Source organism: Sminthopsis crassicaudata, chromosome 3 (genome assembly GCF_048593235.1).
Source record: "Sminthopsis crassicaudata isolate SCR6 chromosome 3, ASM4859323v1, whole genome shotgun sequence".
Lineage (NCBI taxonomy): Eukaryota > Metazoa > Chordata > Mammalia > Dasyuromorphia > Dasyuridae > Sminthopsis > Sminthopsis crassicaudata.
The window spans coordinates 77,394,977-77,419,935 of record NC_133619.1 but is presented as its reverse complement, the minus strand read 5'-3'; the positions used below and the strand labels follow the sequence as shown (position 1 = coordinate 77,419,935).

Below are 24,959 nucleotides of genomic sequence, written 5' to 3'. Positions count from 1 at the left end.
AATTAATTTGGCTATCCAATTCTTCAAGGTCATACGTTCCAAAAATTCCTATCTCTCCTCAAGGCATTCCCTAACCTTACTCATTCATTAAGGATTTTGATTACACACAGAAACTTTCTTTGGCTTTTAAATCTCCTTATAACCTGATCCCTTCCAACCTGTCTAGTTTTTTTTTAATATTCTACTCTTCTCCACCTACTCTATGATCCAGTTGTTGTGTATTGACCTACTTGCTATTCCTCAAACAGGACATCCAGCTAATCCCATGCCTGGAATGCTCTGCTTCTTTGCCTCCATCTCTCAAGCTTTCTTGAATTCCTTCAAAACTCAGTTCAAACAACTATACACTTCAACAACGATACTGTATAAAAATATATTCTGATTGAAGTGGATATCTTCAACATAAAGAAGATCTAATTCACTTCCAGTTGATCAGTGATGGACAGAAACAACTACACCCAGAGAAGGAACACTGGGAAGTGAATGTAAATTGTTAGCACGACTGTCTTTCTACCTAGGTAACTTATACCTCTGAATCCAATTCTTACCGTGCAACAAGAAATTTGGTTTTACACACATACATTGTATCTAGGTTATATTGTAACACATGTAAAATGTATGGGATTGCCTGTCATCTAGGGGAGGGAGGGAGGGGAAAATCTGGAAAAATGAATACAAGGGATAATGTTGTAAAAAAAAAAAAAAAAATTACCCATGCATATGTACTGTCAAAAAATAATTATAAAATTAATTAAAAAAAAAAAAAAAACCTCAGCTCAAGTACTACTTTGTGCAGAAGGCTTTCCCCTTCCACCAATTGCTCTTCCATCTATTCTATATATTTCTCTTATGTACCTACTTATTTGGACATTGTCTCCCCCATTAGAATAACCCCAATACTAAGCAATATGAAATGTTCTTGGCAATATTAAATGATTAATAAATCCTTGTTGAATTACTTAACTAATGTGAAAGAATCCAACCATTCTGGAGAGCAATCTGGAATTATGCCCAAAAAGTTATCAAAATGTGCATACCCTTTGACCCAGCCATACTACTACTGGGCTTATACCCCAAGGAACTACTAAAGAAGGGAAAGGGACCTGTATGTGCCAAAATGTTTGTGGCAGCCCTTTTCATAGTGGCTAGAAGCTGGAAGATGAATGGATGTCCATCAATTGGAGAATGGTTGGGTAAACTATGGTATATGAATGTTATGGAATATTATTGTTCTGTAAGAAATGACCAACAGGAGAAATACAGAGAGGCTTGGAGAGACTTACATCAACTGATGCTGAGTGAAACGAGCAGAACCAGAAGATCATTATACACTTCAACAATGATACTGTACGAGGATGTATGCTGGTGGAAGTGGATTTCTTCAACATAGAGAAGAGCTAATCCAATTCCAAATGATTAATGATGGGCAGAATCAGCTACATCCAGAAAAGGAACACTGGGAAATGAGTGTAAACTGTTATTTTTACCTTCTGAATCCAATTCTTCCTGTGCAACAAAAAATTCGGTTCTACACACATATATTGTATCTAGAATATACTGTAATATATTTAACATATATAAGACTGCTTGCCAAATGGGGGAGGGGTTTGGGGGAGGAAGGGAAAAAATCTGAATAGAAGTAAGTGCAAGGGATAATGTTGTAAAAAATTACCCATGCATATGTACTGTCAAAAAAATGTTATAATTATAAAATAAAATAAAAATTAAAAAAAATTACTTAACTAAGAAACAAGACTTCAGAGAATAACGCAAAGACAAAGTAGGGGTGATACACGAGAAAAGCAGGGAGAGATGAAATAATTAGAGGTGATAATGAGGACAGATTACAGATTTAGAAGTAAGGCAGAGGGAGAGAAGCAAATATTAAAGAAGTACAAGAAAGGAATTTTGGCTTTTTAGATATGGAGGACTAACAGTTATAGGTGATAGTAAGTTCAAATGTGACTAAATAAGTTTTAAACTAGTTTCAGCATATTTGGGAAATGACAGGTGAGCACATCCCTTTCAATGATTCTTTTCAATGATTTACACTGTCAGCATTCATTCACAAAGTTTTTGTACTTACTATACTCTATATTTTCTTCTATTAAAAAATTAAACATAATTTTTCTTAAGATGCACGTGGTTTCTTTTAAATGGTTTCTAACTAGAAGAACAGGCTGATTACAATAGTAGGCAACTTTAAAAAAAAATAAATTCTACAATTTGGAACTATGTTCAAAAAGTTATCATGCATACCGCTTGACCCAGCAGTGCTTCTGGCAGCCCTTTTGGTAGTGACAAGAAACTGCAAACTGAATGGATGCTCATCATTTGGAGATGGCTGAATAAGTTATGGCATATGAATGTTATGGAATATTATTGTTCTATAAGAAATGATCAGTAGGATGATTTTAGAAAGGCCTGGAGAGACTTACATGAACTGATGCTAAGTGAAATGAACAGAACCAGGAGATCATTGTACATGGGAACACCAATATTATACAATTCTGATAAACATGACTTTTTCCAACAATAAAATGATTGATGTCAGTTCTAATAATTTTTGTGATGAAGAGAGCCATCTACACCCAGAGAGAGGACTGTAGAATCTGAATGTGGGTCACAACATAACATTCTCACTCTTTTTGTTGTTGTTTGTTTGCATTTTGTTTTCTTACTTATTTACTTTCTTTTTTTGACCTTGATTTTTTTTGTGCTGCAAGAGAACTGCATAAATATGTTTATGAATATTGCATTTAACATATATTTTAATATGTTTAACATATACTGGATTGCTTGCCATTTAGGGGAGAAGGTGGAGAGGAGGAGAAAATCTGAAACATAAGGCTATGCAAGGGTCAATGTTATCAAATTATCCATGCATATGTTTTGAAAATAAGCTTTATAAAAAAGAGAGAGAAATGCCCTAGTTTTTACATTAAAAAAAAAAGAAAGAAAGAAAAAAGAAACTCTATTACATAGAATGGAATGTTAACTAGCTGTGTATATTTGGTAGTATACTGATTCTGACATAATAATCATACAGAATAGTATACTGACACTAACATTTTAATTTACACCTACTATGAGTTTTTTTAATAGACTGCTTTATAGTGGTACATGTTTTAATTTTCATTTAATCATCTAGTTCCCAAGCTAAATTCATAAGCTCCATCAGATTAAGAACTACATTATGATTTTTTGTATGCATCAAAGCACCTAGAATAGTTCTTTGTATATGTTATATATAATTTATGTAAATGTCATCTTCCTCAACAGAATGTAAATCTTTTTATCTCCAGTACCTAGTTCAGTTAACTGTTTGGCACATGGGAGGTGCTTAATAAATGCTTAGTGATTGAAGAAAGTATGATGAAGGTACAAATCACTGAAGGTGCAGAGACTGATTAACTGGGAGATCAAGGTGTGTTAGAGGAAACCAAAGTCCCCAAGTAGGATAGCAACAATCGAGGAAAGGGAGACCATGAGCTAGTTACTGAACTGCACTAGAAAAGATGGGAAAATAACCTAATGGCAGATAACAACCAGGATCTGTATATCTACATATCTGAATATCATGAAACTAAAAGAAGGAAAGGTTGTTAAATAATGGATAGGGGTGGTAGGGAGGGTAGGACAAGAGAAGGTACATCCAGTACTAGAAAGAGAAGCTAGAGATGCACTCTCTGCTTGAAAAGGGTCAAGTTTCCATTTGAGCAAGAAGGAAAGTTTGTTAACAATAGAATGGGGGAGGGAACAATGGAAATGGAAGCAAAATAGAATAATGGCATCATAACAAAGGAAGGGAGTTTTCATTTAGTTTTTTTTTGACAATAAATCATAGAGATTCAGAGGATGGAATAAAGAGAAAGATTTAAAAGACATTTTAAAGGAAAAAATAATGATGGGACTTGGAGATAAAAAAAAATAACAAAACTCAAAAATGATACTTAAGTTTTATTTTTATTTATTTATTTATTTATTTTGAGGCTGGGGTTAAGTGACTTGCCCAGGGTCACACAGCTAGGAAGTGTTAAGTGTCTGAGACCAGATTTGAACTCCAGGCCTCCTGAATTCAAGGCTGGTGCTCTTTGCACTGCACCACCTAGCCGGCCACCTAGCCGCCCCCGATACTTAAGTTTTAAATCTAAATAACTAAATGATGGTAGTACCACTGAGAAAACTAGAAAAAAAGATTAGAAGTAGATCATTTAGGAAAGGAAGGTAATAAGCTAGGAAATGTTAAATTTTAAGAATAGTAAGATTGGGATGTGATAAAACACTTAAAAGACATTAGTACTGCTCAGATCTAAAGTCAAGACTAGAAAGATCATTATACACTTCAACAATGATACTGTACGAGGATGTATGCTGATGGAAGTGGATTTCTTCAACATAGAGAAGAGCTAATCCAATTCCAATTGATTAATGATGGACAGAACCAGCTACATCCAGAAAAGGACTGGGAAATGAATGTAAACTGTTATTTTTACCTTCTGAATCCAATTCTTCCTGTGCAACAAAAAATTCGGTTCTACACACATATATTGTATCTAAATTATACTGTAATATATTTAACATATATAAGACTGCTTGCCATCAGGGGGAGGGGGTTGGGGGAGGAAGGGAAAAAATCTGAATAGAAGTAAGTGCAAGGGATAATGTTGTAAAAAATTACCCATGCATATGTACTGTCAAAAAATGTTATAATTATAAAATAAAATAAAAAATTAAAAAAAAAAAAAAAAAATAAAGTCAAGACTAGAAAAGAGCAGGCAGCAAAACACAATTATCCCTTCAACATCAAAACTTTATCAGCATAAGAAATTAAATGATAATTTTGAGGGAATTTCATAGAAGCCACAGACAAAATGTAAAGGCCGCAGACAACAGAAAAAGTTCAGAAACTCAGAAATACATAAAATATATGTATAGTATTATATAATATCAACCACAATTTTACTTATTTGGATTATTTATTATAAGGTACTTATTATAAAAGAAAAATAATCAGGCTTCTCCAGTATGAAAGGAAGGCAAAAAAAAAAAAAAAAAAAAACATGGATATTGCAGACTGCAGAGGCACTTTGCCCATAATCCTTATGATGTGAAAGGGTGTCCACCAATGGATAATGGCTAAAACAACTGTGGCATATGAATGTAATAAAATATCACCATACCAAAAGAAAAATATTTCCCACTATATGAAGAATTCAGAGAAACATGAAAAGACATAAGCTGATAGATAATAAGCAAAATCAAGAAAACAATATATGCAATAATTATATAATGCAAGTGGAAAGAAAAGCAAAATAATTAATATTCTGTAATTATAATAACTAAGCTTGGTTACAGAGAAAAATATGCAACTCTTTTTGTTACAGATAGGGCACTGCTAGATATAGAATACTGCATGAATTGTCAAACATAGTAAATATGTCATTTAGTCTTGCTGATTTTTTTTTCTTTCTTTTAAAGTATTTTTTTATAAAACATAGCTCATTGGAGGTGGATGGGGAAATCAATTGGAAATGAAGGTGTTGTGAAAACAAAATATCAAAAGAATTCAAAGCTTGACAATTGTCTGCCAAAAAAAAAAAAAAAAAAAAAAAAAGTGATGGGGAACTGAGACTCTCACAGCTTCAATTAAAGGAAAGACTATAGAAAAAGATGATTGCTAGGTAAAAGTTAAATTGCCTTAAATTTGAATGAAATGAAAAAGCAAAAGAAAACAAACAAGCACTGGCTAAAGAAGAAGATGATGCTTAATGGCAGAAAAGACAGGAAATAATTTAATATATATGTACGATAAAATGTTAAAGGGATCTAGAACACTAAAAACCATACTCATCAACTGGGGTAGAGCTGAACAAATCATGAAATATGAATGTAATGAAATATTATTATATTAAGAAATGAATGAGACACGAGATTAACACTCAGATCCAAAGTCTAAGGACTGATAAAGGAAAACCTATATCAACTGATAAAAAAACAAAAGAAAGCAGAACCATAAGACCTAAAATAACAATAACAACAACAACAAAATTATACTAAAAGGCTGCCACCTAAATTGCAAGTGACCAATCATGGCTCAGGAAAACAGATAATGAAATACATTTCTCTTATCTCAATACACAGGTGGGCAGTTATGACTGTGGAATGTTACAAATAATGCTGGATGCAACTGTTCTATGGGTCAATCTTTCTGAATTGTTTTTCTTTGGGAAGGGAGAAATAATGGGAAATAAATGTGACATAAAAAACAAAAGACATAACAAATAGCACATTTTTCATAGAAAAGAACTGAGAAAAAGCTCATCTGTCCTAAAAGAACTGAGCTGAACAAACTGGAAATAAACAAATATAGTAGAATATTATTGCATTGTAAAGGAAAGATTCAGAGATATATAGACAAACTTCTATGAAATTTTGCAGAGTGAAAAAATCAAAGTAAAAAAATAATAATACACATGATGATTACAATACTAATAAAAGCAATAAAACTCTAGCCAAATATAATGGTCAAAGTTAAGGCCATATCTTAATAATTGAAAATTTATTTTTAGGGAACAAATCTTAAAGACAAATTTAAGTTTTTATTGGGAAATGATTGCTATAGCAAAACAAATCCCATCAATACTTTTTTAAAGGTTAAAGAAAGAAGAAATGTTTGTTTGTTTTTAAGGAATTGATGATCTCTATGAATTTGTTCCCTAGGCTATAGGGAATCCTGGAAATTTTTTTAAGAAATAGAACACTATCATGGAAATGATGTTTTATGTACTTAGTGGATGAATAAATAGGTGTGAATAAATTAATCAAGCATTTATCAAACAATTTCTGTGTCAAGCATTACACTTGGCGATAAAAGAATTAAAAAGTAGTTCAAGTCCTCAAAGAATTTACATTCCAGAGGCAAAAGTCACCAAACAAGAATGTGCAATATTCACCATCTTCCCAAAAAAGCAGAGAAATGGAACTGGATTTTCCTTGTCATGATGGTGCCTGTCCTAGTAGAGCTCAGTAGTCAAAAAAACCCTATATTTCCAGAGTACATCACTCTACTATTAAACAAAAAGCAAAATAGTCTCTCATTGTTACAGGATACAACACTGCCTTTCTGAATTCCTGTTTAGAAGTCAGAACTAGAAAAGAAAGGTCAAAGTACATCTCAATTTTTTTTTAGTAAAGCTGAAAAAAAAATAACATTGGAATTGAAAATAACTACTGAAGTTGTCTTGTACAGGTATTGCAAGAGTGAATGTTGAAAACTATCTTTGCATGTACTTTGAAAAATAAAAAGCTATTATAATTTAAAAAAAAATAAACAACAAACTCCTTTTTAAAAAATTGTCTTGTACATAGTTGTACAATACTAAGCAAAACTCTGAAGAGCAATTTGGAACTATGCTCAAAAAGTTATCAAACTGTGCATATCCTTTGACCCAGCAGTTTTGCTACTGGGTTTGTATCCCAAAGAGATCTTAAAGAAAGGAAAGGGATCTGTATGTGCAAGAATGTTTGTGGCAGCCCTCTTTGTAGTGGCCAGAAACTGAAAACTGAGTGGATTCCCATCAATTGGAGAATGGCTCAATAAATTGTGGTGTATGAATGTTATAGAATATTATTGTTCTGTAAGAAATGACCAATAGGATGATTTCAGAAAGGCCTGGAGAGACTCACATGAACTGATGCTGAATGAAATGAGCAGGACCAGGAGGAGATCATTGTATACTTCAACAACAATACTATATGATGATCAATTCTGATGGATGCAAAAGAACTCTAAGAGATGATTATGAACCACTACATAGAATCCCCAATCCCTCTAATTTTGTCCGCCTACATTTTGGATTTCCTTCACAGGCCAATTGTACACTATTTCAAAATCCGCTTCTTTTTGTACAGCAAAACAAATGTTTGGACATGTATACACATATTGTATTTAATTTATACTCTAACATACTTAACATGTATTAGTCAACCTGCCACCTGGGAGGGGGGAAGGAGGGAGAAAATTAGAACAAAAGGTTTGGCAATTGTCAATGTTGTAAAATTACCCGTGCATATACCTGGCAAATAGAAACTATTAAAGTAAATATATATATATATATTGGCCTTTTTGTTTTCTGGGGACAGGGGACATGGACACGATTTATAAAACAGTAAAAATAATAATAAACTGAGTTTGGAAAGTGAGGCTCAAGTTACTTCTCTGCCACTAAACAGCTATATCACTTTGCATATATAACCCCTTTGGATTTCAGTTTTCTCATCCATAAAAGAAGGGATTGGACTTGATGATCTTTAAAGTCTCTTTTCAGCACCAGCATTCCATAAAGCCAATGTCTGTTCTGAGTTGTAAAGGAAAGATAAAGAAATGAGTTTACCAGGAAGTTCTATCAGATGAAGTGAATTTCTTAGAAGAAACACATTTTGCTATAGCTTCCTCTTCATCAGACTAACCCAATGTGATGGTCAAAGAAATTTAATGTCCATATACAAAATCTGTGGGTTATATCAGTAACTTATCTTTAATAAGAAAAGAAAGACTTACTCTTGTCTCTCATATCTGAGGGTTTCTCGGATGGACCATGCAACCTGGTATGGCGAGGCTTGCTCTGATTCCTCTAATTCTTCTCCACTATCTTCAGACCAGTCCAGCCCTGAGGGAGATGAGCAGATAACATATAGATAGAAAAATGAAAATTCAAAGAAATAATTTATCTTTGAATTTAGGAAATAAAAACTCTTCAAAATTGTCCAAGCTAATAATGGTAAGTACTATTATAATATAAATAAATTCTATCTAAGATGCCTGTCTGATTCTAAGACAGTACTACAATAGCTAATTAATATTCATTATTTTTAAAAAAACTGACCCTTAGATGCAACAACAAAAAAATGTTTTCTACTTTTTATTAAAGATGCATATCATCAGCAAGGATAAAAATAAGGAGCCATAGGATGTACTTTAAGATATAAGGAGATTATACCCTTTGATCCAGCAGTGTTACTACTGGGCTTATATCCCAAAGAGATTTTAAAGAAGGGAAAGGGGCCTGTATCTGCAAGAATGTTTGTAGCAGCCCTCTTTGTAGTGTCCAGAAACTGGAAATTGAGTGGATGCCCATCAATTGGAGAATGGCTGAATAAATTGTGGTATATGAATATTATAGAATATTATTGTTCTGGATGATTTCAGAAAGGCCTGGAGAGACTTACATGAACTGATGCTGAGTGAAATGAGCAGGACCAGGAGGAGATCGTTGTATACTTCAACAATAATACTATATGAGGATCAATTCTGATGGATGTGGCCATCTTCAACAATGAGATGAACCAAATCAGCTCCAATAAAGCAGTAATGAACTGAACCAGCTACATCCAGCAAAAGAACTCTGGGAGATGATTATGAACCACTACATGGAATTCCCAATCCCTCTATTTTTGTCTGCCTGTATTTTTGATTTCCTTCACAGGCTAAATGTACACTATTTCAAAGTCTGATTCTTTTTGTTCCGCAAAATAACTGTTTGGACATGTATACAGATATTGTATTTAACTTATACTTTAACATATTTAGCATGTATTGGTCAACCTGCCATCTGGGGGAGGGGTGGGGGAAGGCGGGGGAAAGTTGGAACAAAAGGTTCTGCAATTGTCAATGCTGAAAAATTACCCATGCATATATCTTGTAAATAAAAAGCTATAATAATAAAAAAAGAAAGAAAGAAAGAAAAGAATCTATAAGGAGATTTACAGTAAGGGCATACTTCTATCCTTCTAGCATTTATAGTTCACTGCTAGGGATATTCACTTTACCAATGTGGATCACAATCCCTCTATAACTTGATAAACAGTCTTCTTGAGTTGAAATAGCCATCACTGCTTGGCTAAGCTGATAATAAGTCTATGAGAACTTAAGTAGGCAGAAGAAAATGGCTGGTTGCTGTCCATTATTCTCAAAGAAGACCAAACTGACATTATGTTAGAGTCAAGTTAGGGGGATTGACTGTGGCTGATCAGAACAATATAATCTCAGAATGCTCAGCCATAGGTCTGGACATAAAAAGTCCATGTGAACATTTGAAGTGAACTCTCAAACTTTGTACATCTCACATTTCTTCTGAACTAATTCAATTGTGCTTTGCTCATACAGCACAGCCCCTCTTCTGATGAGGGCACACCATGTTGTGCCAGTGTCTCCCACGTTATACAATCAGTTCTAAAGTTTTTAAGAGACCTTGAGAGTGTCCTTGTATGTTTTTTCTGACCATCTAGTGAGTGCTCCTGTGTGAGTTCTCCACAAAAGTCTTTTTTTAACAAATGTACATTTCAAATTCCTTTGCAGATAGGACCTACTCTGCTGAATTGGCCATTGTTTAAATGCCAAATGTATACTAGGCAGAACAAAATACAAAGTACATCAACAAGTAGTATGAAAATATCATTAAAAATTAAATATACCACAAACAAAAACACAAATCTGGGAGTTTCAGGGAGAAGGCCTAAGGGAAGAAGAGAAAAGGTAAACAAGAATAACCTGTATTCAGGACTCCATTTGCTCATGAAGTTTATAATGAATAAACTCAGATAAGAGGACAAGAGTATTATGAGTACTTGAAGTGAACCAGGGAGTCACTTGCAGTGAAGGAGGGGAGATGCAAAAATGGAGGTGAAAGACAAATTTTGCCAATTTCTTAATTTGGTCAGAGGCAACCCAGTTTATCTTCAACTATTTGAAAACAGATAAAAACTATGTATGGAGTTATTTTTGTAATGCCCAACCAACTAAGAATAACCCTGCTCAACTGATTTATGAAAGTTATATTTATTTTTTACATGGCTTACTTTGTTATAAAGGAGCTTCAATCCAAGAGCACTTATTAATCAAACTAAGTCTTTTCAGTTTAATGAGCCTTTACTTGTGCTCTAAGATAAAAATAACTACCCCATCATTGAAAATTAAATTATATTTTTAAAAATTGAAAATATAGCACCCACCAACTTCACACAGTAAGACTAAATTACAAAGTTAAATACAATTAGTTTAAGAAGGACAAATGAAAGAAGGTAAAAACCATTGATGGTTAAATTTGACCATCAATTCACCTAACTCACAATGATATATCTAGTCTTAAATGACTTCAAAAGACTTACAAAGATTTTATTGAAGATTATGGATAGATTTGGAATTCATTCAGTTCCTTCAGTAAAGAATGGTAAATTCCCCCTGTCCTTCAATTTTCTAGGATCCAAATTTAGAGAAGGGTAATAGGGGATGAAAAATAAACGACATGATTTCTAATGTTACTCTGAGGAACACTTAATTACGCTGAATGAATGATAATTATTAACTCTGCTTAAAACTAATTTCATTATATTAGTATATATTATTATTCCTATTTTAAAACTAAATTTTGCATATCCACTTTTTCTTTTATTTTTTAAATCTTAATTTCTAAAATAATTTTTATTTTCTGAGGGAAGAGAATAAACATTTAATTTGCTCAGGGTCATAGAACTAGTAAACATCTGAGGCTGAATTTAAATTCAGGGCTTCCAGACTCTAGGCCATACACTCTATCCATAGTACCACTGAGAGAGTGACACGAAGTCAGTCACAACCATGGAAATACGTTACTCAGTCTTTCACATGGATATGAAATTTACTGACTTTGGCAATTAATATTACCTTTGTAAGTTCGTTTGTAAAGATTTTGACTTTAGCAAAAGGGCTTCCACCCGATTTCATTAAACAAGTATTTGTTAGGTCTACTCTGTGTGCCAGGCACTGGTTGGTCCTAGGGATACAAGGAGAAAGGGATATAGACCCTGATAACAAATAAGAGATCAGGTTATGGAGGGAGACTAGGAAAAAGCCTCTTTTAGGAGATGGCCCTGAAGTTAATTCTTTTTTTTTCTTTTTTTGCTGAGGCAATTGGGATTAAGTGACTTGCCCAGGGTCGCACAGCTAGGAAGTGTTAAGTGTCTGAGGTAAGATTTGAACTAAGGTCCTCCTGACTTCAGGGCTGGTGCTCTAACCACTGCATCACCTAGCTGCCCCACTGAAGTTAATTCTTGAAGAGAATTAGAGATTCCAAAAGAATAAAGTTAGTAGGAAGAATATTCCAGTTCTAGAGGGACAGCCCCTTCAAAGACAAGGAAGCAACAGACAAATTATTGTGTCTACCACATAGATCATGTCTGAATATCTTGCTATCAGCATAGCAAGCAGGCCAGTTTGACTGGAAGATAGAGTGTATGAGTAGAATGTAATGGGAACTAGGTTTAGAAAGACAGACTATAGTCAGATCTTAGAATCAAAAAAGGAATCTGTGTTTGATTCTAGAATCACCAAGAAACTACTGCAACTTTTTAAACAGAGAAGTGTCAGACAGACCCGTATTTTGAAAACATTAATTTGGCAACCATACAGGGGATAGATTTTTAAAAAGTGGAGAAAATGGAGGCTACCTCAATAATCTTGTCAAGATGTGATGAAGACTCGAAGTAGGGGAGTGTCAGGGGAATGAAGAGGTCAGATGCAAGAAATGTTGTGGAGCAGATGATGTAGTGGATGGAACACCAGCCTGGAAACCAGGAGGACCTGAATTCAAATCTGATCTCAGACACTTGATACTTCCTAATTGTGTAACTTTGGGCAACTCACTTAACCCCAATTGTCTCAAAAAAAAAAAAAAAAAATTCTGTGGAGCCACCAAAATATGGTAACTGGAAGATGGTGGTGCCCTTGACAGAAAATAGGGAAGTTATACTTAAATTGGATTCATCATAAAAAAATAGTTAAATTGATCATTCTCTCAAAAGATTTTAAGTGGGTTTATCCATGTCAAAGAACATTACTTAACAGAACAGCTAAGAAAAAAAATCAACTGAAAAATTTATTGAGATTTAAGATTAGATAATATGTTGCTACTGACATAAAGAAATTCTTAAATCTACACTTGAAATTACTGGCAAATGTAAGGTCACCTTAAAAGGCACATTACTTTCCTTTGCCAAATATAATATTCTAATTTGCCCCAAAAGATAGAGTCAATAATAAAATGATCACAATAGCAACAATTTTATTCTGTGTACCCCAAGTATATAATATATATAATATATATATATCCCAAGTATATAATATATATATTGGGCTACTGTATACCCCAAGTAAATAAATCTTTCATAGACAAAGATGATGCTCTACCATTAATAAATAGCATAAGTGAAACAGGTTTACACTAAATCATCCAGACCCACTCACCTGGTAAGCTGGTGATCAATGTTACATACCTATGAAATGCCTAAGATGAGGAATGCTGTCTATGATCATGGGAATGAATGTCTGTTCTAGCATGAAACTATCAGAGCCTTAAAAACAAAACTTTTCTAACCTTGGCCTCATTTGTACTAGTTCTAATATAACCAACTAAGCTAACCAATAACAGATTATAGGTGAGCAAAGTCCCCTAATCTGGTCTTCTAGCTTCTAGAATGTTTCCTTTTGCTCTTAGCAAAACAAATATGATTTAGATGATTATACTTGCTAATGGGTTTATAAGTATTATTTTCCCCAAAAATAAACGTTCTTTTCAAAATTTTTATTTGAGTCCTAAAAATATGGATTCTGGTTAAAGACAAATAAGTATTTCCTGTTTCTTTTATGTTTATAGCATCAAAGATTAATTCATAGGTGCTATATTCTCAGTTTTAGTTAGTCATTTTAAAAATTCAATGATATTAGGGAATAGGGTTATTTAAAAAGTTAAAAGATTATCAGTTATCATTGTTGTGAAGTTACCACTGTTGTAACTGAAAGTTGGTGGTGTCCTTGACAGAAACAGGGAAGTTATCTTTAAATTGGGCTCATTATAAAGAATGTAAAATGATAGTTGTTCTCTCATAGATTAAATTTTAACCCATTTAAAATAATAAAGATTAAATTTTCCAAACACTTAAATAACTATTTCCTTAGATTTTTAGTTTACATAAGCTAGCTAAATTTATATTTATAAAACTACAAATATATTTCCAATTTTAATAACTTTGCCTTTAAACCCTATTGCACTGTTGGTAGAAATGTGATGTAGTTTAACCATTCTGCAAAGCAATTTGGAACCATGTCCCCAAAATTATTCAATTGCTTATACTCTTAGAATTGATTATACATACCACCATTGGGCCTACATCCCAAGGAGAGCAAAGAAAAAAGGAAAGGGCCCACATGACCAAAAATACTAATATCAGCTTTTCATACTAGTCAAAATTTGGAGACTAAGATTGTGTATTGGGAAATGGGCAAACAAATTATGGCATAGGAATGTAATGGGGGATTATGATGCTATAGGAAATGATGAAATGGACAGTTTCAAAGAAAAATGAGAGCACTATGAACTGACGCAGAAGGAAACAAAATTTAAAAAAAAATTTATACAGAACTAAGAAAAATCGACTTTGAATGACTTAAAACTCAAATCAGTGCAATGATAAACCACAAATCAGAAGCTAAAATATACCACACCTGACAGAATGCATTTAATGATCTTAAAATGCAAACACAGACATTTTCACATAGACTAATTCAGAAATTTGCCTTGCAGAATTATGCATATTTGCTAATATGGTTTATTATGAAAGTGGTTGCTTCCAATGCCTGGAATTTTCTCCTTCCTCACTTCTGTCTTCTGACCTCCCTCAAGTGCCCAATAAAATTCCACGCTGTCTTCCCTTTTCTGATTATCTCCAATTTATTTTGAATACACCTTGTTTGCATATAGTTATTTTTGCATGGTGTCTCCTCCATTAGACTATAAGCTTCTTGAGAACCCTGGTTTGAGAGTCAGGAAGATCTGAATTCAAAGCCAGCCTCAGAAACTTACTTGCCATGTGATCATGGGCAAGTCACTTAACCTATCTCAGTTTCATCTGTAAAATGGGTATAATAACAGCATCGACCTCCCTGGGTTGTGGAGGATAGAACAAGGTAATATTTGTAAAACTTGCAAACCATATAGCACTACATAATGCTAGTTACTAGGAGGCAGCTAGGTGGTACAATAGATGGAGCATTAAAGGAACTCTGGGATCTGAGGCAAATCATTTCACTTCTATTTTCTTCAGTTTCCTTTTCTGTGAAATAAATAGAGCCCCTGTACCTCTTAGTATTGTTAAAATGCTTTTCAAACCTTAGAGTGTATATAAATGCCAACTATGCTGATTTTTTTGGCCTTTCTTTTTAGCCTCAGCCCTTAGCACATAATAGGATAAATGTTTGTTGAACTGACCTAATTTTCACTTTTCGTTTTATTATTGTAGTTATTCATGTGAGGGGAAGGTGGAAATGGAAGAGAGAGAATGAAATAATATGCAATAATAATTACAATTTTTAAAATTAACTCTCACATAACACTTTATAATCAGCTAATTTATACATTTTAACAGAATATTTTGCTTTATAAAGAAATGTAGGGTCCGAATACAATTCTTCCTTTGCAACAACAACAACAAAAAAATTCGGTCCTGCACATATATATTGTACCTAGAATATACTATAAGATATTTAATATGTATGGGAATGCCTGCCATCTAGGGGAGGGGGTGGAGGGAAGGAGGGGAAAAATTTGGAACAGAAGGGAGTACAAGGGATAATGTTGTAAAAAAAAAAAAAAAAAAAAAGAACCTATGCATATGTACTGTCAAAAAAAGTTATAATTATAAAAATTAATAAAAAACAAACAAACCAAAAAAAGAAAAAGAAAAAAAGAAAAAGAAAAAAAAAAAAGAAATATAGGGGCAGCTAGTTGGTGCAGGGGATAGATCACCAGCCCTGAAGTCAGGAGGATCAAAGTTCAAATTTGGCCTCAGACACTTAACACTCCCTGCCTGTGTGATCCTGAGAAAGTCACTTAACCCCAGTTGAGAAAGGAAGGAAAGGAAGAAAAGAATACCAAAGAGAAAACAACAATTCTGAAGCGCAAAAGCAATGGTGAGAAGACCAGATGTGTCAATTACCAGCTCTTTGGTCTGTCCCTAGATCCCTAGGCCAGAACCGATTATCCACTCACCTAGATGGGGAAACAGATCTGTGTCCAGCTGCCGTCTCCGAGTGCACAGTTTCACCAGTCTCTGCAGCCGACTCATGCAAGCCGAGTGTGGAGAGAAGGCCGTGGCTTTCATGAGGACCCGGTCAGTCCGGGGCGGGTCCACAGCAGGAGCCCTACCGGAGGGCGGGAGAGGCAGGGGTCTCTTCTGGGACGACTGCCTGGCTTGTGCTATAGTGTGTGTGGTGGATGCCACTCCCTGCATTGGTAGGCTGGTGTTCTGAGGTGGAGGGGACTTGCAGACCAGACCCTGCGGCAGCCCAGGAGGCTTTAAAGAAGTCGATAAAGGTGGCAGATGGGCGTGCTGCTGCGGAGGCTGCTGCTGCAAAGGTGCAGGAGGGGGGCTAAAGTGCTCTTGGCGGACTTTTAAAATCTCTGTCTCTCTCTGGCGTTGCCGATTCTGGGCCAGCTTACTCTGCAACTTCTTCCTCACGGTTGCCCCTTTCTTTAGGTCATCATCTTCCTCATTGAAAGCAAAAGGATCTTCCAACTCTGTCTCCAGGTAGTGGAGAGGGACCCTCGCCCCTGGTGGTGACAGGGACATTCCATCAAGTCCATTGGGCATCTTCAAGGCCAGGGTGGGCACCGTCAGGCTGAAGGCCATGGTATCCATCTGGTGCCTGGCCTTCGCCTCCTCTAGTGGATCATTCTTTTTCTTCCTCTCTTTTTTCGGTATAAAGCCAAGTACCTGCAAGTGGCTGTTGCAGTACCTTTAAAAAAATGCATACACAATAAGTTCTGGATTTCCTTTACACAGGATGAATAGAGCTAAATGAAGGCCTCAAGACCCATTTGGGTACTTGAAAAGTGTTTGTTACTAGTTAAAACCCACATTCGCTAAATAATGAGAAGTCTGATACTGGCAAGGCCTGTCATTCATTTAAGGATAATTAGCAAGAAGACTAGGCTGAAATGGCCATTTTAAAAAGACCCAAACAACAAAAGATGTTCTTTTCAGTTTATACAGGCATTTTAAGGTGATGGAGGGCATCTTTGGTTTAGAAGGGTTTCAGTCCAGTATTGCTGTGAGTGTCATGTTTCTTATAGTAATCTCTAGCTAAAGAGAGCAATGGAACATGGCTAGCTAAATCAAGAACTCAGTCTTCCTTCCTAGTTATTTATTTTATCTCACTCAGATGACAAAAGTTGGGGAGAGCAGGCAAGCCTTCCATTCTCCGTAAATGATCACACTTTTCAACAATGTTTTACAAAGTTCTCTTTGAAGAAAAGGATAAGTAGTTTTGTGATGGGAGAGAGCCATCTGCATCCAGGGAGAGGACTATGGAGACTGAATGTGGATCACAACATAGTATTTTCACCTTTTTTGTTGCTGGCTTGCTTGTTTCCCCTCCCCTTTCTCATTTTTTCCCTTTTTGATCTGATTTTTCTTGTGCAGTATGATAAAATGTATAGTAGAACTTCACATGTTTAACATACCTTGGATTACTAGTTGTCTAAAGGAGGAGATGGGGGAAAGAGAGGAAAAAATTTAGAACACAAGGTTTTGCAAGGGTGAATGCTGGAAACTATCTTTGCATATACTTTGAAAATAAAAACCTATTATTAAAAAAGTAAAATAAATTAAGAAAGAAAGGGATAATAATAATACAAGTATTCCATAAACAGTTTAATAGAATTTATAGGCATTATAAATGCTATGTCCAATAGGATGGGGGGGGGGGGGGTTGCATGCACGCGCTTACATAACAGAGAAGGATGTGTGTGATGTGTATATGTATGTGTGTGTGTGTGTGTGTGTGTGTGTGTGTGTGTGTGTGTGTATAAAATCTTTACTTATACTTCTATTGTAAATTTAAAACGTATTTGTTTCAATTAAAGTCTCTTTAGTCTGTTACTGACATTAGTGCCTTTCAGTAGGAAATAACGAATTTGGGCATATGTATTTCTATAAGTAAATCCCCATTAAGTCTCTCACTTTTTACAAAATAATTTCTAGCAAAGATAGGAAAAATAGACAAGTCTTACATATTTGACTGTGCTAGGCTTAAGAACTACTGGCCTGCAGCATATCTGAAGAGGATCAACTAAAGAAACAAGTACATGGGGATGATACTGTCTAAATGCACATAAAACTTTGGTTCAGTAAATAATTTTAAAGATAAATTTAAAATAATTTAACAGCTTTTATTTAGGCCTCAAATCAATCTTTTCTCCTCCCTTGAACAGGTCCCTTTTGCCAATATACATATATATTGTCCCAACTACAAGTGATCTTACATTTTTTGTATTAATATAATAATTTATAAATTGACATCCCCTCATCCTTACCGTAATTTTTTAAAAAAAGAAAAAATACTACTAACAATTCTGTTTATCTCTCATATAACTTTCCTATATAGTGTAACTCTAGTGAGATTCTAAAACAGTGATTTTTAACCCTTTTTGTGTCACGGATCTCTTTTGACAGTCTGGTGAAACTAGAACCCTTTTCCACAATATTGCTTTTAAATTTATAAACAATATAGGGTTACAACAGAAACAATTACACTGAAAAACAGTCATCAAACTTTTTTTTTTAAGTTCACAAACAAACCACAGGTAAAGATCTCTTGTTTTAAAATTATTTACAAAAATACTAATTTCTAATCTTTGTGTACAAAGCATGACAAATGGATGGAGGCAGCCACAGAGATGGGAAAATCTGGTTTCAAGTCCCCACTTTTGATGCTGTTACCCTAGGCAAGTCATTTAATTTTTCAGTGCCTCAGCTAATAGTCTAAGTTTGTAAGTAAAAGAGCAGTTGCAGAATTGCATTGGTGGGGAGTTTCCTCACCCAAGTTCTGTGTACTTATGAATAAAAGTGCAGACTACTCCTCCCCAAATATATAAATATACACAAGTTCTCTGGGAATATAAACAGGAAATTAATTATCAATTAAAATATAGTTGTCATATATTGCCAATTATCTATCATTTCTGACTATCTATGCCAAGAAATTTCCATACCGCTTTGAATATTCAAGAGCTGATTTTGTGATATCACTGAAAATTTAATACAAACTTAAGACAAATTATAAAAGACTGATCGTTAACATAATTATTAAAAATAAAAATCTTTGGCAAAAACCTGAGCTGACTAAATTGTTTCTAAGTTGTTGTCCTTTCTTTCTCCCTTCCCCATTGGACTATAAATTCCTCAAAAGAAGATCCTAATTTTTGCCTTTCTTTGTATCCTCATTGCTTAGTGGAGTGCCTGGCACAATACAGGTACTTAATATATGACACTGACTTTATAATTCAAAGTAAGGAAAAAACCTAACAAAAAATAAAATTTGCTTTCTAATCACTCTGGTGCTTCCATTGAGTACAATACAATGCAATTCATTCTGTTTTATCAAGAAAGGGCCTCTTAAAGCAGAAGCTGTAATATATTTGGCCAACTGTAAGCTATTCAATACTAAGAAGTTTCCTGAATTCTCCAACTCATCAAAATTATATTGTAAATTACTGTCCTTAGTAGTCTGTTAGGGAGAAAAAAAAAAACAAAAAAACACACACCCTATAAAACAATTTTAAAATATTCACCCTAATTATCCAAGAAGAACTTTATCATGAATCTTTTTTTTTGTTACCCATAGAAGAAGCAAACAAATATAGCCTTATAATAATGAATAACATCTGTAAACAGGTTCAAGCATGATATTAAATATTACAATCTAGATTTCTTCAAGTTATTTTAAAAACCTTCTTCTCCCAAGTTCTAGTCTAGCAAGTTAGAAATAATTTTGATTTAGATTTTTTTTAGGATTTGAAAAACAACAGATTCTAATGACATCTAAGTCAATACAGAATACAGAAAAAGAAAATATAATTAATATTGGTTTGTGGGATCATCCTGTAAAAATATCCAAATTAGTATTTAATCATAGCATCTCCTAATAGATTTATGAGGAATTAACAATCCTTAGTCCATTTTTGTCTTTTAAAAAAATCTTATGTGTACTTCAGAGCTAAAAAGTGAAAGAAAAGAGGTTATCTGAGATGCCTATAACATTGTGGGGAATTTCTGATTGGCCTCTCATTTTAATTTGTGCTCTTAACTCTGGTAATAATAAGTCTTTAGTACTGGCCCTTGGGAAAATATCCAAGATTGGCAAATGCGTCAATGCTGAACTAAATTTAAAAGCAAAATTATATAGATATTAAAAAATATTACTTAAGGCAATGAATTAATTTATGTTCATCCATCATCCTAAAATAAAGAGTAATGAGAAATTGTAATTTTCACGCTACTTATTAATCTATAAAATCAAATTCTGACATGAACATTTTCTGCAAAGTATGAGTCTTTTTTTCATCTAAGATTAAACTTTTATTTCTTCCCTCACTAAAAAACTGTCTATAACTTTTAGGTGTTGTAATTTGAAGCCTGAAGTGCTGATTAGTAATTCTAAGGGAGTAGTCCCAAATCACTGTACCAAACCACACAGTTATTTTACTATGATCTCATTTTGTACAAATTATTTATTTCACACATTAAATGTAAATTGCAGGTCTGGTTGCTCACCAGAACAACTTTTATACTCCAATTAAACAAATTATTTACTTGAACACAGAAAGGTGAAGGCTGAGTATCAGGTTTTCCCTCCAATGGAAATATAATACATAAGAAAAATGCAAAACTAAAATTATGATTTTCAGTTACTTATATAAAAATATGTCCAGTTTTTCAAGGGATAGCTAGAATTGTTAGGAAAATGTCCAATATTTGCTGTACTGTATAATCCTTTACATGAGTAAATAAAGTAATCAATAGGATGGACATTGCTCTTTGATGATGAAGAAAATCACAAAGGGAAAAGTAGCCCTTAAAAAAGAATATGAATTCTCTTAAGAACATGCAAGATGTATGATCATCAGCAGATCATCTTTTAATTCATGTACACATTTTATTTTAAAACTTATTTCCAAGACATTGTTTTCTTAGAAGGAATTCTCTTGGGCATCATTTTTCAGTTTATATCTTAGAACTATCTTAGATGTAAAAACAAAGTTTTGTGTTCTGTGAGTACACTACACTATATTCTTTTTTTTTTTTAAATACCAATCTTTATGTCACAAAAAGGCTTAAAAATCATTTTAAAAGAACATAAAGCCTGAATACTATCTTTTAGCAGGACAGATTGAAGCATAATCCAATAACATTTCTGGTCTCCCCCCCCTTTTTTTAAAAGAAATATGTACTTATATACCCTACCACCTTTTAGCCAAAAATGTCAAAATTCTTGAAAAAATATTTAATTTCATAATCATATTTCCTGCAACATTCTGTTTTTAAAAATGTCTACAAAATGGTTTTCATTTGCACCAATGAAAATAGATTTTCTGAATGCCATCTTAATCAATAAGTGACCAGTGAGCTTATATATCAGAAAAAAAAAATTCCTTTTTCAATTGCTTTCATTTAAATTACTATTAAACTTAAAGGAGTCAGAGCCTTCTTGAAAAGGTCTTCATAAGCTATAGAAATAATAGCAAATTTTATGGGAGGGAGTAAAGTTTAATAGTTAATTCTAGATTGCCTACAAAATTAAGAGGGAAAAATACTCGAACATGCTTTCCTGGAACACTTCTTTTATGAAATATTCTCTAATCCCCAAAGGAATAAAAATACAATCTAAGCAAAAAATAAATAACAAAACCAAAAAAATTCAAATCACAATTCATATTAACTACATGTAGGCCCCAATAAATCTTACCTGCGATCCTCAGATTTGGGGATGGGGTTGGTGCAGCGTTGACTGTTATACTTGGCCACATATTCACATTGCTTGAAGGGGGCAGTCTTGTCCTCCAGAACGTGTCTGATACAGAAAGCGTAGCCGTTGAGCCGCCGCTGCTTGCACAGTTTGGGGCTATATGAGCACAAGGGCTTATTGTCAACCTCAGAGAAGTGTATGTGTTTCCCTTCATACATCACGTGACTCTATTCCTTGTGAACATCAGCTAAAAGATGGCCAAAAAAAAGAATCAATATGTAATAAAAATGTGTCCAAATGCATAAAACTTAAAATTTACATTTCATTGATGAATTCTGGCCAAAAAGTCGTACCTGATTTTAAATCTTCTGTACCATATCAATGTTAAGAAAGAGCCCCAAGGACACTTCTATCCTGGAATGCTGCAGAATCAAAACGAAGCAGATTGTCTATGAAAATATAAAAAGACCTAGTTAACAACTTGAAATAAACAGAACAACATCACTTAATTTAAAAAGTAATTTCTTCAATATAATTCAACATCTTAATTAAGAGACTTTAATTACTACTAAGAAAAAAAGGCATATTGCAAAACTTAGAAATGATTCCAAGATATCAAACTTAATAACATGAATTCAAGGTAAACCTTGTAAATACCTAATAACAAGAAGAATTTTTCCATAAATGAAAGATATTTTCACTAGTTACCAATGTCACATCTTGTACTCTGTTCAGACCTTAAATTCTTTAAATGCAAAAGTAATTTTCTCTAACGCTAAAAGTAGTCAGCAGAAATTCATTTTGTAAAACCAATAGCAGGCTGGTTAAACTGTTAAAAAAAATTGCCTATGGAATGTTCAAATAGCTAATTCATCACAATAATAAAATATAATGCTTTGTGATTTATAAAGCATTTTCCTCCCAACAGTCCTGTGAGGAAAGCAGATAAATGGTGTTTTACATCCATTATCTAATTTGACCCTTACAGCAGCCTAAGGTAGCCAGTTAGATAGTACTATTTCAATTTGCAGATGGAGAAACTAAGGTACAAAATGAGTAAATGATTTGTTTAAAATAACACCCTCAAAAATGGCAGCCTCAGGTCACCTGCTTCTACATAAAGGGCTTTTCCCACTATACTTCAATGTTTCTTAAAGGCAAAAGCTTCTTTCTTCATTACCGACTCTATCCTTCTTAGGTAACTTTGTATTTGCTTTATATTACTACTGAGTCTCCTACTCTTCAATTAACACCATATTATTTAACACACCATATTACTTAACAATTTAACATTCTTTTATAAGTATTACTATTCATAAAAGTGTTATGAGTGTTAAGGAATTTTTTCCTCTCTTCTTTTCCAGAGAAATCTTCAATAACTACCTCTACATATACTGTGTCTACCAATATTAGTGATATTTTATGCTAGATTACATCTATGATAACTCAACTATCAACTGTTAAAACTGAAACAGATATTAAAGATCATCTAGTAAACATTCATTGTACAGCTGAAGATAATGAAGTTGAGAGAAGTGACTTGCTCACAGACATTAGGTCAGCCAACAGCATAATTTAATTCCAAGGAATGAAATACTCTCTCTCACAGAACAGGAAGGAAATGCCTAGAACTATTGAATGACAATATAAGAATAAACATATTTTCCTTCACACTGCCAGCTAGCTTTGAGTGGAGAGATAAGGATAAAGTAGGAAGAGAAAGATTTAAGGAAATATTTCTTGAATCAACCAGGTTCTCAGGTTCCCTAGGAATTCCTAGACTCTTGTCTGGGGCTGTCTTTCAGTCATTTTTTTCCAGTCATATCCTACTCTTCAAGATATCATTTGGAATTTTCTTCACAAAGTGATTTGCCATTTCCTTCTCCAGCTCATTTTATAGATGAGGAACTAAGGCAAACAAGTTAAATGACTTGCCCATGATCACAGAGCTATTAAGTATCTGAGACCAAATTTAAACTCAAGAAAATGAACCTTCTTAATCCAGGCACCTCTCCATTCACTGCACCACCTAGCAACCCTTTGAAGGGATATAAGAAGTCAGAACTATTTTCATACTAATTATAATGCATCTTAATTTCTAATACAGGAAATGTTGATAAATATAACATGCTGAAGTCCTCAATAATTTTTAAGAGTATACACAAGTCCTAAGGCCAAAAAGTTTGAGAACTACTAAACTAGGGAACATCCAAAGATTCTTTTCAGATTTTTCAAATAAATCTCAAGTGAAGAAGGGAGGTTTCATTTTTTTTTTCTAAGTAGATTTTTCCTTCCTAACATCATGAGAATTGACTAGGAATAAGATTTTTTACTTCTTACAAAAAAGCAGCCAGGAAATTTCAAGTTGTATCCTTAAAAAGTAGCTAGTTATTCAAATTAATTATTTTCTACCAAAAATGCCAGTGCACTGAAAAAAAAAAATTTAACTAGAAGAATCTGATTCATGTGTCCGCCACAGCTTAGCTGTTATTCCTTGGCAGGTTCTGAACTTAACTGTAATTGGAAATTTAAATTTACATAAGAGATCTTTTCTACTTGATACAAACTAGGGAAAGACCTAATATGCAATCACAATTCACAAGATATCCACATGTTACACATATAATACAAAAGACAAATACACACACACACACCCATTGGAAATGGACTCAGCCAGGTAAACTAACTAGAAAGCACACATATGGAGTCAGTTTAATTCAGCAAACACTTATAAAGTGCCTGTTGCATGAAGAGTGTTGATCTCTCCATGTAATATAGATATGATACAGATAAAAATAGTGGCACAAAAATGCAGCTGATATCCCTTCAGCAAAGACTGCTCATTCAGCCAACCTCTCAGTAAACTCATAGGCAACAGAGCCTGTATAGCTCTGGAAGCAGCAAAAGCTGAGGGCTCCAATAAGTGAACCCCGGGACAATGAGAAAACTCCCATGCATTCAGTGCCTGAAGTCCCTAACACTCTATCCTGAGATACAGACACCAGAGAGGAAATTCTGAAAAATGGAGATCAGTACAGATAGACCTGGGTGACTCAGGGCTTCCAGAAAAAAAAAAAAAAAAAAAAAGCAGTTCAATTACCATAGAATTATACTCAAATTC

The 24,959-nt window shown here is 33.8% G+C and overlaps 1 protein-coding gene across 6 annotated transcripts in view; it reads right to left on the bottom strand.

Annotated features, from left to right (window-relative positions):
- Positions 1–24,959, bottom strand: part of INO80D (INO80 complex subunit D) — a 74,469-nt gene that overhangs the window by 38,198 nt on the left and 11,312 nt on the right. For all 6 annotated transcript variants that reach the window (XM_074298941.1, XM_074298940.1, XM_074298946.1 and 3 more), the window contains 4 exons: positions 22,192–22,287; positions 21,839–22,085; positions 16,083–16,828; positions 8,564–8,672 (listed from right to left, as the gene is read on the bottom strand). In XM_074298941.1, the coding sequence (XP_074155042.1) occupies positions 8,564–8,672; positions 16,083–16,828; positions 21,839–22,056 (1,073 nt within the window). In that variant the 5' untranslated portion in view covers positions 22,057–22,085; positions 22,192–22,287. The remainder of the gene's footprint in view (positions 1–8,563; positions 8,673–16,082; positions 16,829–21,838; positions 22,086–22,191; positions 22,288–24,959) is intronic.